The following is a 15,065-nucleotide window of genomic DNA, read 5'->3' as shown; positions in this document are numbered from 1 at the left end:
GGGGGGGGTAGGAAAAATATAGCTCAAAGCCTCGGGAAGGGATATTGTCCCATCAGACAGGTTTAGGTATAGAAAAGTAACATGCACTCTGGAGTTCAAAGGTGCCACAGGTATCATGATACCAAAACAGTGGTTTGTTTGAGGTAGTGCTAAAGAAGATCTGCATCCAGAGCATCCTCCATTTTTATGGAAATTGTTGTTAATTATTTATGGGACTCTAAAAACATTGCATTGCCTATGGTGCCGTTGCGTTCTTCAGTGTTCTGTATGCGCTCCCTGCAGAGTTCTGAACTACTTATTTAAGTGCTATGGGAACCTAAGGCGATTTTAGAGGCAGAGCACACTGCCATCCCATCTGCATCATTGACTCCCGGGATGGAAAGGATGTCTGCGCAACCTTCCTAACGATCTTTTTTTGTTTTTCAATTAAACTGATGAAAATATACTTGCTTTGTTTACAAATCACTGAAACAAGTCGCCTCGTTCACAGCTTATTCCTCCCTTGCGCATCTTATGACATTTTGTAGACTATGGAATTTGTACAAATGCTTCATCACTTTTGGCATGCTATATTTTTCTACAGGGGATTTGAGGACTTGAGATGAGCAGAAGCGCAATATGGGAATATGTAAAGATGCCCTTGCTGCAGAAAATAAGTGTACCCAGCCTTTGACGGGGCGCAGTGGGAAAAACCCTTCCGTGTGTGCTTTGGAGCTGCGAGAATGTCTCTTTTGCCTTGTCAGATACAGTGCAAACTTCCCTTCCGTCTTTCATCATGCCTGTGTTTATCCCACTGTACAGGAATGCACATATTCTGCCTGACTGCATCGCTTGTTCTTGCTCATGCAATCTCTGCAGATTTAATTACACGCTTTTCTAGACTCATATAAAAAAGGGGGAGAGAGGTAGGAAAGCCAGTGATTGAGGAAAAGAGACAGGGAAGAGTAGGCCGAGCAGATCCCTGGGGTCATGTATTTATGTCAGAGGAATGCAATGATGCAAAAATAGGCGTAGTTGTCTTGCTCTGGAGGTGGTCATATGCAAACGATGTCACCCTGCACCTAGGATCCAAACGAGCCATTTTCTGAGGGTTGTTACATAAATGCTTTTTTATTGATGATGAGGACATTTTAAGTTATGAAAATTGCAGGATGTATTAAGCATACAAAGACATCTTCTATGTCAAAAGATCAAAGGAATTTCATTTCTCATGTCATGACGCTTTTAATTTAGTTGACAAATAATTTTCTTCATAATTTTCATCAACAACATTTTTGTTCACAGACGAAAACGAGACTATAATGAAATAAAACTCATTTTGAATGACAAAAACTATGAAGAAAATCTATTGTCATTTTCGTCAATGAATAAAAACGAGACGAAAATGGTAGGGAGGGACGATTTGGACAGAGATCCAGTCAGATCTCATGCATGGTTAGGAGGTTAGATGTGTACATTTGTACATTTTAACTGTAACATAAGCTAGCATACACTTGCTGCACAACGTTCAAAAATTTGAATGGCTAGAGAAGAGCAGCCATATGAAAAAATTTGAAAAGCATGATGACGCAAAAGAGAACACATAATTCGGTTTTCTGAGCGCACGGTATTCTGAAGTCTTTCTCTTTTCATGACGGGTATCAGTGCTTTGTTACTTTTACTCTGACAAATTCATTTTGGCCACATTTTGCCGCAACCAATGTGGTTTGGAGAAGTAGAAGCATGGTAAATGGAGGCACCACTGTGCCATGTCAAAACATCAGTCATTCCTCTGCAACTACTGAAAAAGGTTTTCAGTTTTTCGAGTTTTTCGTCTGGTGAGCATCCCAGGGAGAGCCTGTCATATCTGTCAATAGCGCAGAATTCATGCTTCAGGTTAGTGTTCCCAGCCCAGGAGCAAATATGTGGCTAATGGCAGACTGGCGGCCTCTCTTTCTTTTGTGTAGGCTGATCCAGGGGATTAAAGCATCTGCCTGCCCTCCGCTCGCTATAATGGCATTAGGGAATGGATATGCTTTAGTATTCCGTCAAAGAATATCTGATATGAGGGCTTGGCTGATTTAATTAAGTAAAAAGCTAGACCTGAGAGCGAGGGGGAGAAACCAACAAAGGCAAACGCAGAATAAGGGAGACAGACAGGCTGAATTCAATGTGTAGTCTATCGGCAACCAAGCGTAGTCACTGTAGTGTCAGAATATCGTGAGAATGTTTTAACTGTTAATCTCTATATCAACCATTCATCCTTTCACCAACAGTTCCCATCTTTTGATCTCAACACTTTGATAACATGTCATAACCAGCCATGACAAGCAACAGGACATTTTGTCAGTTGCTTGGTTTGTTTATAGGTAGTTCCGGCCACAGTGGAATCTCATTGATTAAAAATCATGATAATCTCTTATTTCTGGCAAAGTGTAGGCCACAGAAACTAAAAAAATACCTTGTCCTTGTCTGTTTTGGAGAAGCCAACATTTATAATGTTTGCTTTTCATTTTAGTACGTGTTGTGATTATAACCTTTTTCTTTCCAGAACACCGACCTTTCCATTCACTAATGACAGCCAAAAAATGTTTTCCACGGCCTCTAGCAGGTCAGCCGTTCAGAGTGCAATTCTGATTTAGTGTGAAATGGTCCTTTTTATAATTTAATTATGTATTTGTTTTTGTTTTGGTTGAAGGACCCTTACTCAAATTATGTGACTGACATTCCAATCAAAAATGTTGGCGATTTGTGAACAGCAGGAAGTAACACTGCTCACTGCTTTTGCTCGGTTCTCATTAGCTAATTAGTAACGGAAGAGTCCATCCACCATTCATATTTGCAATAGTTCAGTTTCTACTGTCATGTATCCTTGTGGGCAACTATTTTGACACATTTCCTATCAAAACAGGATGTTTCAAACACCTTGTCTCTTTTTAAAAGAAATCGCCAATATGCCTTAGTTACTTCACATTTGTTCATTCCAGGGAGCATTTGGTTGGGTGAATATTTGTGTCATGCATCATGAGTATTCGTCAATACTTCTGGTCTGTTTTCCTGAAGGAGAACGGCTGTTTGAGTACACTAGCATATAGATGGCCTCAAGGTTTTTGTTGTGATTTAATGAGATCCTTCGTAAATGGAGTGACTTCTAAGTTATGAGGGGTCACTTTACCTCAGGTGATCCCACAGAGAAATGCCCTGAGATTGAAGAGCTGCTGGATGTACTATCAGATAGCAATTACTGCAGATCTGTGCCTCTCATTCAAAATTAATGGTAGCTTTCCCTTTCTGGTCTCTAGGTCTCGTCAGTGACCACCCCAACTGTCCCTATGCTGTATCAGTTCTCTGTCTCGCCCCCGTTCTGTCCCCAATCACCTGATGGCTTTCGTCTGAAGCTATTTTCACCGACTGGCTGTAACATTCAGATCCGCTTTCGAACATCTAATAGCAGCATTGTTGGTATTTAGGTCTTATCATCGTCCTTCTTCTTTTCTATTCTGTCATTTTGACTTGCCTTTAGTATGAGTTTTGCCAAAAGTATGACAAATGTAAATGCCACCTCTTTTCAAGGATTTCTAATCAGATTCCGATTGTCTATAAAAAAAAAAGAGAGCATCACGATCCTTGTGGCCTCCTGGTGTGTGGCATAGAGGTGTTCAATTGGCCTCTTTGGCATGCTGTTCAGAAAGACATGGATGTGAAGGTCAATCTGTGTGTTGTGTGGATCGTGCTAGGCCACACAACCCTGCCCTTTCCATCAAATCCCTTTTGAGATGAAAATATGACTCTGCTCTCCTAACCTTTTAATTACATGAAGGCTCAGCAGGTCAGGCTGGAAGCTGCATGTCTGTGGGTATGTACATCTGCTCACAGTACTCCATCAGTGCTCTGAATGCCTAAACATCCATGGCCTGTTGACATATTCAACTCCTGAAGGACATATCCTGGTTTGCCATCCATTAGGATTGACTAGTTGTCAAACAACCGATTATTTTTGTGTTATGTACTACCAAAAGTTTATGAACAAAAAAAAATTATTTAATGTTTTTGAAAGAAGTCTTTTGTCTAATGGTTATTGTGATATATTGAAATATTTTATATTATTGAAATATATATTATTATAATGTAAACTAATATTTATTTGTTTGTTTATTTGTTGTAGTGCTCTTATAAAATCAGTGCCACTAAATAAGTATGTTTATTTATGTATGAATAGTTATTTTTGTTGTTGTTGTTATATAAAATTTTAATAACACAAGAAACAAATAAATCATGTATTTATTTATTAATATTAATATTAATATTTTTTTGAAAGAAATCTCTTTAATTTAATGCATCCTTGCTGAATAACATCATTCAGTTCAGTATTTAAAAAAAATATTGTATTGTATTGAATGGTAATGTAATGAATTAATGTTCATTTATAAAATATTGAGTTATGCTAATTCATATATTTGGAAAGGTTCAAGTTATAGTAGTAGCAGTTGTTGTTGTTGTGTGGGGTGATATTTTTGATATAGCACTTTTATTTTTATTTATTTATCCATTTTTTAATTAGTGTGCTGTGCTTTATATGTCAATTTTGAAATGTAGTGTTGCACATCCTTTACTTACACCGTGGCAGTGCTGACCAGCATGAAAAATCAGCGGGGTAGTTTTTAAAGAATTTTTGAAAATATCAAACTGTTCATGGCAGGTTAGCTGGCACACATCTCTGGCTGCCCACATTGAATCTTCTCATGAATGTTCTGTGTAATGTCAGAAATCAGTGCTGGATTCCCCAAAGCAGAAGTAAATTAATCTGTGAAAACAGACCTGTGCTGGGTCTCGAATTCTAAAATATTGGGGCTATAATTCCTTTTTTTGCCTAATGAGCCTCACTCCTCTGAAGAAGTTATAAGTGTCCCCAAAGTTTTAGTAAACCTCAAAAGTCACTTCAAAGTCAGAGGCGGATGGTTGGATCCGCCAGATGTGACCTCTCTCTCTGGCTCCTCCAAGGTGGTTTTAGGACACTGGAGTGCCTATTCCCATCAGCGAGGCTTATCAGAGTGGCAGCAGTGGTGTCTAATCACCGCCCGGCAGACAGACAATAAATCCCTCCCTATTATGGCTCAGGTACGCACATGCTTCAATCCTCTCTGACTAAAGCAGCCTGATAGGACAAAGACTTGATCCTTAGAAACACTTGCACTTTGTCGCTGACTTTGAAGTCCATGAATCTGACGGTTTTTGTCCAGTGACATTTTTAGCTAGGAAAAGCTTTTCTCTTGTTCACATTTGCAGATTACTGATAATTGTGCTTTAATGGGACCACTTATCATGTTTAATTTAATACTTCATGAGCAGCAGGTTTCTAGGTTTTGATGAGAACGATGATGCTGTGGAAACCTGTGTGTGAGGCAGCTGGCCAGAAGTGAGCTGTAGTGTAAGGTCATGTTTCAAATGCATCAGTTTGGCCTAATGATCGTTTTATTATATAAATGATTATTAAATATCTATTAAAAAAAATATATATATATATAACCATTATTATTAAATACATATATAGGCCTACATATAATATAATTAAATATATAATTAATATATTATATCTATTAAAATTATTATTAGTTGTTGTTTTAGATAAACTGTTAATAATTATTATTATTATTAATATAATGCACCACCACAATAAATAAATATTTATTTATTTTAGAATTTAGAATTTTACATAAATTGTTGTATTCATTGATTGTAAGTTGCTTTGGATAAAAGTGTAAAAATAAACAAAGAATGATAATATCAATAGTATTAATTATATTTTTATATAATATAATATAATATATTTTTGAGATGTCTAAATTAATCTCTCTTTCTGCAGCAATAGATTCCCAGTTATGACAGCATATTTTTTTTAAACGCCTTGCTTTTGACTATGTGAAGTGCTCTCAGGTTGGTGTGCACATAAAGCGAGACACAAGGGTCATAAATAATGCTTTTTTCACTCAAAAAATGAGGTGCCTACTCTCAGATAAATGAGGCCTACGATTAATCAGAAGCAAATATAAATACAAAACCAGTCCTAAATGAAAGGTAAGAAGTTGACAAAAAGATTGAATCCAATCTTTGTTGATAATATAGCATAATGAGTGATTTATAAGCATTTGTTTGAGGCCGGGTCCTTTTTGTTCTGTAACATCACGGGTGTAACAAGGTGAAAAATCTCCCCCAGAAAAGTATGAAACTGATCAAAACATTTTTTAGAAGTAGTTATACCCTTTGTGAACAAAGTCACAAAATTTCAGTCCAATGCGATAACATTAACTAGTATTTTCGGGAAAAATATTTTTTTTTCAGAGCAAAAAGGACCCGAACACCACATGAGGGTTAATGCAGCTCATGCATGCTGACCCCAAAGTTAATGTCCCTATCATTTTGGAGTAGGGAGCGTCTCTCAAGTGGGATAACTCATGTTTAATGCATTGCACTGGTCATAGATTTTAACCTCACCTGAAGAGAAGGGGAGAGAGTGTGACATGGACTGGGCGGTCCCTTAGCTCACCGGTCAGGGGCTAAGCAAAGCCTATGGCTAAAAAGCCAATGCAGAGTTATTCTGACAGCTGACATTTACTTAACATGAATAACCCTATTTGTGTGGCCTGTGTTCCAGGGGTCTAAATTCCAGGGTGGCCCTGGTCCCCTGTGGCTCTCAACCAAATCATGCGACAAATCCTAAAGAAGGCACACTGTATTCTCTCACCGCAAGTCTCTACCAATCTACGCTACTAAAAAAAAAGACCTGCAACTTAGACCAGGGTAGTTTCCATCCATAGCCAACATTGTCTTAAGGAATCCTGGTGGGCACGAGCCTGTTTTATAGGCCTATGCAAAGCTTTGTGAAGTATATTTAGATCTTGCCTCAAGGGTCTTGTTGCAAGCGGCCGGATTTGAAGAGTTTTGTTTGGTACTGAGAGATGATTTATGCCATGGTCACCCATGGATATTTGCACGGATTTCTGTGTACTTCTCTAATATTGTTTAAATTCAATTGACATGCAGACGCTCTGAACAAAGCTGAGGCACAAATATCCATCTTCAATGGCTTTGCGTTGAGTCCCAGAAGAGGAATGCTAATTAGCACATTAGCAAAGATGAAAATTTGGTGAAAATGCTAATAAGAAAATTGTTTTTCTAATCAGACTCTCACTCATTGCAGTTTCATAAAGCCATGTCGGCTCTAAGTGCTTTTTAAAACTGTTATGCGGGTACCAGAGGCAGTGCATTAGCTAAGCCTCTGATTTGGGGCCTTAGCTGCAGATACAGTAGATGAGCTCAAGACCAGGTGCTGTTGACATTTTGCAATTAATGAAGTTTTACAGCATTGAGCGCCATGTCAAGAGAAGGCACTGAACGAGTTAAAGTAATGTTCCGCCAGGGACCTGATGATGAATTTCTTCCTCCATTGTTTCTTATTGTTATATTCATGAGGATCTTGTGGTTTTTAATGGCTGCTCAAGATACACCATGAAGTGGACAGTCAGTCAGATTGTACTATCCATGTGGGACCTAAAGTTTGTTTGTATCAGCCATGTTACCCAACTCCTATACATGATTGATTGTTTTTTTTTTTTTTTTAGGAATTTGAGTCAATTAATTATTTTTTTTTCTCAAGTGCTCTAAAGTGGATGAATTTGGATTAATATAAAATATTTCACATCTCCAACAACTTTGAAGAAAATGTTCAAATAGGCACTATCTTTATTAACAAATCACATATTTGAAATATAGGCAACTACATTATCGCCTAAAAAAAACTCTTAAAACTACAATTCGTGACACAACAACAAGTAGTATTTCTAAGATTAAATTTGGACATTCGCCATACCACTCACTGTAAGAACTGCTGGAAGCGGAGTGATACAAACAGTGAAACAGTTCCCATGGCAATATTGAATGAATATCTCATGGTTGGAAAGACCTCTCAGTAGGGATGGGCGATATGGGCTTAAAAATATATCACGATCATTTCTGATATTTATTGCGATAATGATATCAATGACGATAATTTAGGGAATCCTGTTTCTTTAGAGCAGTGGTCACCAAACTTTTTAGGCCCAAGATCCCTGACCTCAGCCTTTATGAAAGATAAGATCTACCTATTGAAGAATTGATAGAAAAAGACATCCCAGATTGTACTTCAAATTTGAGGCATTTTACTTGAGTATTTACTTGAGTAAAATGAGTATTTTAATTACTGATGATCCGATCATAGCAGATTCAGAATTCAGATTTTATTTTCTTTCTTTCTTTTTTTTTTTTAACTAGCAAATTGGATTCTGATACTGATACTGATTTTTAAGCAAATTTATTTATTGGCTATTTGCTTTATAACAAACAAACTGGCTTTAAACAAAAATATCTAGCCATTTGAAATTAGAGGCAACCACTGCATTTTAATCATGATCTGCACGGGCAGTTGTTTTTGATTTGATTTAGATTAATTTCAGGATTTAAAACAAAAACAGAATGGTCTGACTTTAGGTGTTATTTATTTATTTGCTACATAAAACATCTGCGCGAAACAACAGCAGGTCTGAATGAGACGCACTCTCTGACAACAGGTGACGCTTATGAACAGGGTTGCCAGGTTTTCGCAGCATGGTTGCACACAGAATTATGTCAACAACTAGACTTTATCGTTATTATCGCGGGAAGATGAATTCTTATCGTGTGGAGAATTTTTACCAGTATATCGCAAACGATAAGATATCGCCCATCCCTACCTCTCAGCCAATCAGATTTGAGGACCAGAATGAACTGTTGTATTATATTATATTATATTTATTATATTATATTGTATTATACAGTGTTTCCCACAGACTTGCACTCTATGTGTGGCGGCACATCCCCTGGGGGAAATATAGGCTATATATAAAACAAACGGGCTTATTGAAAATGGACATTCATTCTCTGCCAGTAGGAGGTGCTTTAGGAGTGGCAGAAATATCAGTTAACGGCTGTAAACAAAGCAGCGCTCCACTCATAAACGCTGCTTTATCAGGCACCAGGCATAGGAAAGATTAAATGAAAATGACATCGAAACTTTTCTAAAGACAGTCAGTTCCCTTCAAATATACATTCATATAAAAAGTCCCGAGCTGCGTTTTGACTTTGAAATGTGCAGAGCTCATGGTTTTTCAAAGAAGTCAAAGCTTTTTGGAAAATCTATTTGTGGAGGTCAGTGTTCATATTGTGGTGGGCCGACCACAAATAAATCGATGTATGGGAAACACTGTTATGTTATGTTATGTTATGTTATGTTATGTTATGTTAAGTTTTCTCTTTTCTTCTCCCCCTTTCACACAGGAGCTGCTCAGTTCCCAGGTATGGCTACCCTTTTACCTCTTGTGTTCGTGTGTTAATGTTTTGTTTTTTTTCCATTCCCATTCCCATTTCCCAAATAGCTTGTCCTTTACAGCTAGCAGTGCTGGTCATAACCAAAACCATCTCGCCTTTCTTCAGCCTCTGACTCACTGACTACTTCTCTCTCAACCGGTGCAGATGATGTATCTCTCCAGCACTCCATCTTTCTCGTCCCTTCTAACATCATTCGTCTCTCACCTTTCAGGACAGAAATTATGCCTCATTCTCTCCGGTGTCTCATCCAGTTGAATTTCTCCATTTTCACAGAGCACATTTACTCCAGATATGCAATAATTTCGTCTTCAAATGTGGGGAATGTGTTTTGAAGGAGGGCGGTAAAATAAGTCATTTGGTAAACCGTACTCAAACTCTCTACTCTATCAATGTCTCGCCAGCACTTCTCAGGTCTTCCTCATTTTATTTTGTGCCATTTCTTTTGTTAAGGCTCATTGAAGACAAGCATGGGTTCAAGATATGAGAATATTTTCGATTTTTCTTTTATACTGTATAAAGGACATTATATTACTAAAGGTGTGTTTAGTTTAGAGAGGTTGCACACAAAAGCACCATAAAAGCTCATAGTGATATAAATGGTATCATCTTTGTGAAGTCTATTTCATCCATTGCAACAAGGATGAATTCCTTTTCTTTGATGCTTGTACTTCTAACCTTTTCATTTGTGTCGATTGGAGGTTTGAAATAGATATAAAGCACACTAATTCATTGATGAATGTTTCATGACTCACTTTTTAATTACCTAAACAAAGCTTCAAGAACATTCTGTTTTGATTCACACGCACAGAGGTTTAATTACATATTAAATATAGTTTAATTATGTTGAAAGAAGAAATGTGTAATATACTAGTGACCATATTGGTATCAGCTAAAGTTAGCAGTGTATTATTTTAGTTTTTTATTTATTTATTTATTTTATTTAACCTGGACTGCATCTGTTCAAATAACATTTGAATATGTATGCTATGTAAAATTGTATCTGTGACAGCAGTTCCTTGGAAGGGTTTACAGAACAATGTTCTTTGTAACACTCAATGATATGTAATATGAAAACTACTATAAAAATAAATAAATAAATAAAAAATAATGATTAAATTGTTCCAGGCCAATACTATTAGTAGATAATATCAGGGGTTATTATTATTTATTTATTTGTTTATTTTTTTTACTATATATATATATATATATATATATATATATATATATTTGCCTCTTTTCAGCATGAATAATTTTTAATTGGAACTGTAGTGTAAGCACTGTTGATGTACAATATCAGCCTTAGTATTTGTTATTGGGCTTAATATAAAAATAATTATTGGCTATTGTGTTAGCAAGAGTTTCTATATTGGTTCTTTCTTAATCTAAAGCCATTAAAGACACTCACAGACACCCTTATTTATCCACCACTAAATCGTCCCTGTCCTAATGTACTCTCATCAGCACAGAGGGAGGAATGATGGTTCTTTTTGAGTGTCAGGCCACATTAGAACAGAAAACTAGACACCCGACCTGCTCCGGGCCTGAAGGGGGGCGATGATTCAGACAGACAGTATTACAGCCAGCAACTTTAGCCCACACTCCAGCAGCCCTTTACGATTAATGCCCTTCTCTATCAGTCTATCAGCCCAAACATGCTGAGGCACAGGAGAAATGCTTTCTCTTTCAGACACACACACACGCTGCACTTGGCAAAGGCACTGCATTTTTTTGCCTTGCGTTTTAGTTATTAATCGAAGCCAAGTTATTTGTATGGGTATAAATTAAAGTGAGCTGAAGAAGACACTCCCAAGGGGGATTGGATGAATCCCAGTCCTTGTTAAGGACCCCAGTCCTTCATGGCCTTCTGCTTGGTTTATGCCACATTCTCTCTCTCTCTCGTCCTCTTTCTCCTCCAACTCTGCTTGTAATCAGAACTCTCTTTTGCCAAAGAGACACATTCGCCATTAATACTAAATAGAGGACCGTGCTGATGATGCTTCTATTATTGTGTTAGCTGGCTCTTGTGAAATTACTGTAAAGTGATCCAGAAGATCTGTGCTAGCTAAATACATTAGCACAAAGCAACACAAAAACATGCCCATAATGCAACAGTGATGTCTCCAAGGTTTTGCCTTCACCTTACCTTGACAACTCAAAAGACCTTTTTTTAAGAGCCCATTAAATGTAGAAATGCACAATGTCAGTACCACAGATGTTATCAGACAATGTTAGAGATTTTATTTTTTGGTCTCAATCAACACTATATATATTGGCAGACACTTCATTTTTCATTTTGCCTGCTAATTTACCGTATTGTTATATTTAAATGACCTCTAAATTTGCCATCTAAAGCTTACTTAAAGTTAATCATTAAAAACACTAATATAATAGTGGAGAATGTAATCCTTTGTCATCTCAAAATTAACATTAGATTTCATCAGATACAATATAATGTGTGTGTAGATAGATAGATAGATAGATAGATTTGACTTTTTTGACAACATTTTATATGAACATTGAAATGTATATATTGTAAAGTTTAAAATGTGTTTTTTAATGCTTTATTTTTAAATTAATTTATTTTTAAGACACTGCCTTGTGCAATGTTTACTACTTTCTAATCAGTTTCAGGTGGCGTTTATAATTTAAGGGGAGAGACATTGTTATTATGTAGAGCATTTGATTGGACAACAGTCTATGCAGTGCAGAATGAGTCATCCATATTTTTAGTGCATTTCCCGGAAGAGAAAGACATTTAATTTTAAATGCATATCAAATACTAATTTAGTTATCTTTTATGACTATGTTAGTACATATACATTATAGGCATCCTCAAAGCTAACCAGCATGAACTCAGTGAATTCTCCAATTGTGATTTAATTTGACTTTAATGTTAGCTGCTAGGGGAAAGCAAAGCTCTTCATCTCTGTCTTCCTCTCTGTGTCTGCGCTGCCTCCTCTGACCTCAAGGACGTGGCTCTGCCACAAGGACTCCTTGTTCTGCCTCTTTGGCTGTGATGTCATCTTAGTGGATGCATGTGAGGATTTTATTTATTTATTTATTTTTAATCTGTGGCGATCGATAGAGGAAGATGTGAGAGGCAGAGGGCAGTTAATCTCCTGCCGCCTGCATGAGGATTATTATCCTTGTGTGCACAGACTTTGCCTAGATCAGGACGCCCGCTTGGAGACAATGCAAAATACACACCGAACTGTCCGTGCAATCTCAGCTCAAGGATGTCGTATATAGATGGATGGCGAGGAGAGGCCGTGTGACTCCGGCACAGCTCACTGATTTCAGAGTGAGGGACAGGTGCTGAAGGTCCTCATGGTGCACCGTCTTGCTGAGAGGAGGAATGCTGGGAAGGGAAGAGAGAGAGAAAGAGGGCAAGGCAGGTCTCTGCTCTTCTTCTGTGATTCTCTTACCTGCTTCCTTTTGGTTTTTGTCCCTTCTTTCATCTCTTTCTCTCTGGTCTTTTGTATATCTGGTCTTCTTATGGCTTTTTTCCATCAATAGGGTGGAATAATGTCCATTTCAAGTAAAGTTTTCAAAGCAACAGCTTAGTCTGGCTGGGTTGGCATAGAAATAGATCACTCCCATTATAAACTACTTACATGGTAAACGTCTGAAATTTCTAAGCGCAGTCATGTTGCACAACAGCTTCTGCCACTTTATTTCCATTGTCCATTTAAAAAAAAATTACACTGCTAATTTTTGAATGTTTTTGAAAGTCTCATTGTCTTTAATGTTGCATTTATTTGATCACAAATCCAGTAAAAACAGTAATATTGTGAAATATTACAGTTTAAAATAACTACGATTTTAATATATTTTAAAGTGTATTTTATTTGAAATCTTTGAATTATTTGATGAATAGAAAGTTAAAAATAGCAACATTTATTTGAAATTAAAATCCTTTGTAACATTATAAGTAACTTCGATTCTTTTGATCAATTTAATGCATCCTTGCTGAATAAGAAATAGTTTATTTAAAACATAAATAATAATAATAAAATTGTATTGACCCTAAACTACAAATATCATTTATGAATTGATAACCATGGATTGTATTTCCTCTCTTATAATATTTAAAATATTAAACTATTTAAACTATGCAATTATTATTTATAATATATAAATAATAATGATGATGATATTTTTATTGTTGTGTAAATATTATGTATAATAATATTTAGGATTTAGTTTTTATATGTATAATGTTTAGGAAACATAAAAATATAATATAGTTTAGTTATATATTTCAAAATAGTGCATCAAAGCTGGCTTGTCATATGAAGACACTAAAGTTACTTTTGATGTTAAAAATTATGTGCTTTTTTTTTTTTGTGGACAGCTTATGTTCCAGCAGTCAGTTATATAATCGTTTTCACTAGCAGCATTTTGGTGGAAAAGGGGTATTTGTTTATCCATTGCCGTTGAGACTCAGTCACAGTGGCAGAAGTCCTTTCTTCCTCTCCCTCTGCTGAGAGAGATTTCCAAATGAGCGAGCAGGGGTGGCAAGGCCTCTGGTGCTGCGCCCGGCCCCCGTCTGCTCTCTGACGCATTAATCATCAGGCTGCCATCCATCCCTTCCCACACGCCACATTCCACTGCTGCTCCCATCCAACCATCATTTTACCCTTCATTAGCACTAGTATCATCACAATTTACTTATCCATACGTTTGTGTGAACGCTTCACGGCTGCGCAGCATATGAAGAGAGTGGGAGGGGGTTTTTGTGGCTGAAGGGCTTGAGGGAATTCACTACTGGTTTTTTCTAAAGAGAAAGCAGCAGAAGTTTGCTTTGCACATGCCATTTCAAACCCTGAACACATAGTACCAAGCCGATATTGTTCGCAATTAAACACAACAAAGCTGGGAAACTCCATCAGTGGAACTTAAATCAACTATAATATTTGCATTAAAGGGGTCATATGATGATGCTAAAAAGAACATTATTTTGTGTATTTGGTGAAATGAAATGTGTTTATGCGGTTTAAGGTTAAAAAAACACATTATTTTCCACATACTGTACATTATTGTTTCTCCTCTATGCCCTGCCTTTCTGAAACGCGTCGATTTTTACAAAGCTCATCGGTCTGAAAAGCGAGGTGTGCTCTGATTGGCCAGCTATCCAGTGCGTTGTGATTGTCCAAATACCTCAAGCGTGTGACGGAAATGTTACGCCCCTTACCATACTGTGATGCCGTGTCCCGGCCGGAGAGACGAGACAAAAACATTAAAACCCATTACAAACGAGGCATTTGTTGCATCCAGTGGGGACATAATTACGGATTATAATGACTTATACTGTCTTTTTACGCGTTGCGTTGCATCGCGCTGTGTAAACATAAAACCATGTCTGCATTTGTGATCGGAGAAATGACAAACAACAAGCGCTACTCTACACTAGTAAATACAACTTAACCACTGATTTCTAGTCGTATCCTCTTTTGGAAGACCAAGAAAAGTTTTTTCGCTTTCGCAATAAAACACAGCATCTTTACAACATGGCGGCGGCAGCAACAATAAAGTTACGCCTTCTTTCTTTGCGTGAACATTTGGGCGGTGTTATGCAAATCTTCCCACACAGTGACGTAGACATGTGGGGGCGTGTTTAAACAAGGCGTCTTGGAGGTCTTGGAACTTTTATAAAGAATATCTCTTTGGGTTTGAGACTTTAGTCT

At 37.1% G+C, this 15,065-nt stretch overlaps 1 protein-coding gene across 4 annotated transcripts in view; it reads left to right on the top strand.

The window, feature by feature from the left end:
- Positions 1 to 15,065, top strand: part of LOC107703515 (cell adhesion molecule 1-like) — a 345,884-nt gene that overhangs the window by 247,730 nt on the left and 83,089 nt on the right. For 3 of the 4 annotated variants that reach the window (XM_016506155.1, XM_016506154.1, XM_016506152.1), the window contains exon 2: positions 9,328 to 9,345. The exons of the other annotated variant lie outside the window; for it this stretch is intronic. In XM_016506155.1, the coding sequence (XP_016361641.1) occupies positions 9,328 to 9,345 (18 nt within the window). The remainder of the gene's footprint in view (positions 1 to 9,327; positions 9,346 to 15,065) is intronic. 4 annotated transcript variants of the gene reach the window in all.

The sequence above is a fragment of the Sinocyclocheilus anshuiensis genome, unplaced genomic scaffold (assembly GCF_001515605.1).
Source record: "Sinocyclocheilus anshuiensis isolate Anshui unplaced genomic scaffold, SAMN03320099.WGS_v1.1 scaffold330, whole genome shotgun sequence".
Classification (NCBI taxonomy): domain Eukaryota; kingdom Metazoa; phylum Chordata; class Actinopteri; order Cypriniformes; family Cyprinidae; genus Sinocyclocheilus; species Sinocyclocheilus anshuiensis.
This window is presented reverse-complemented; position numbering and strand designations above follow the sequence as displayed.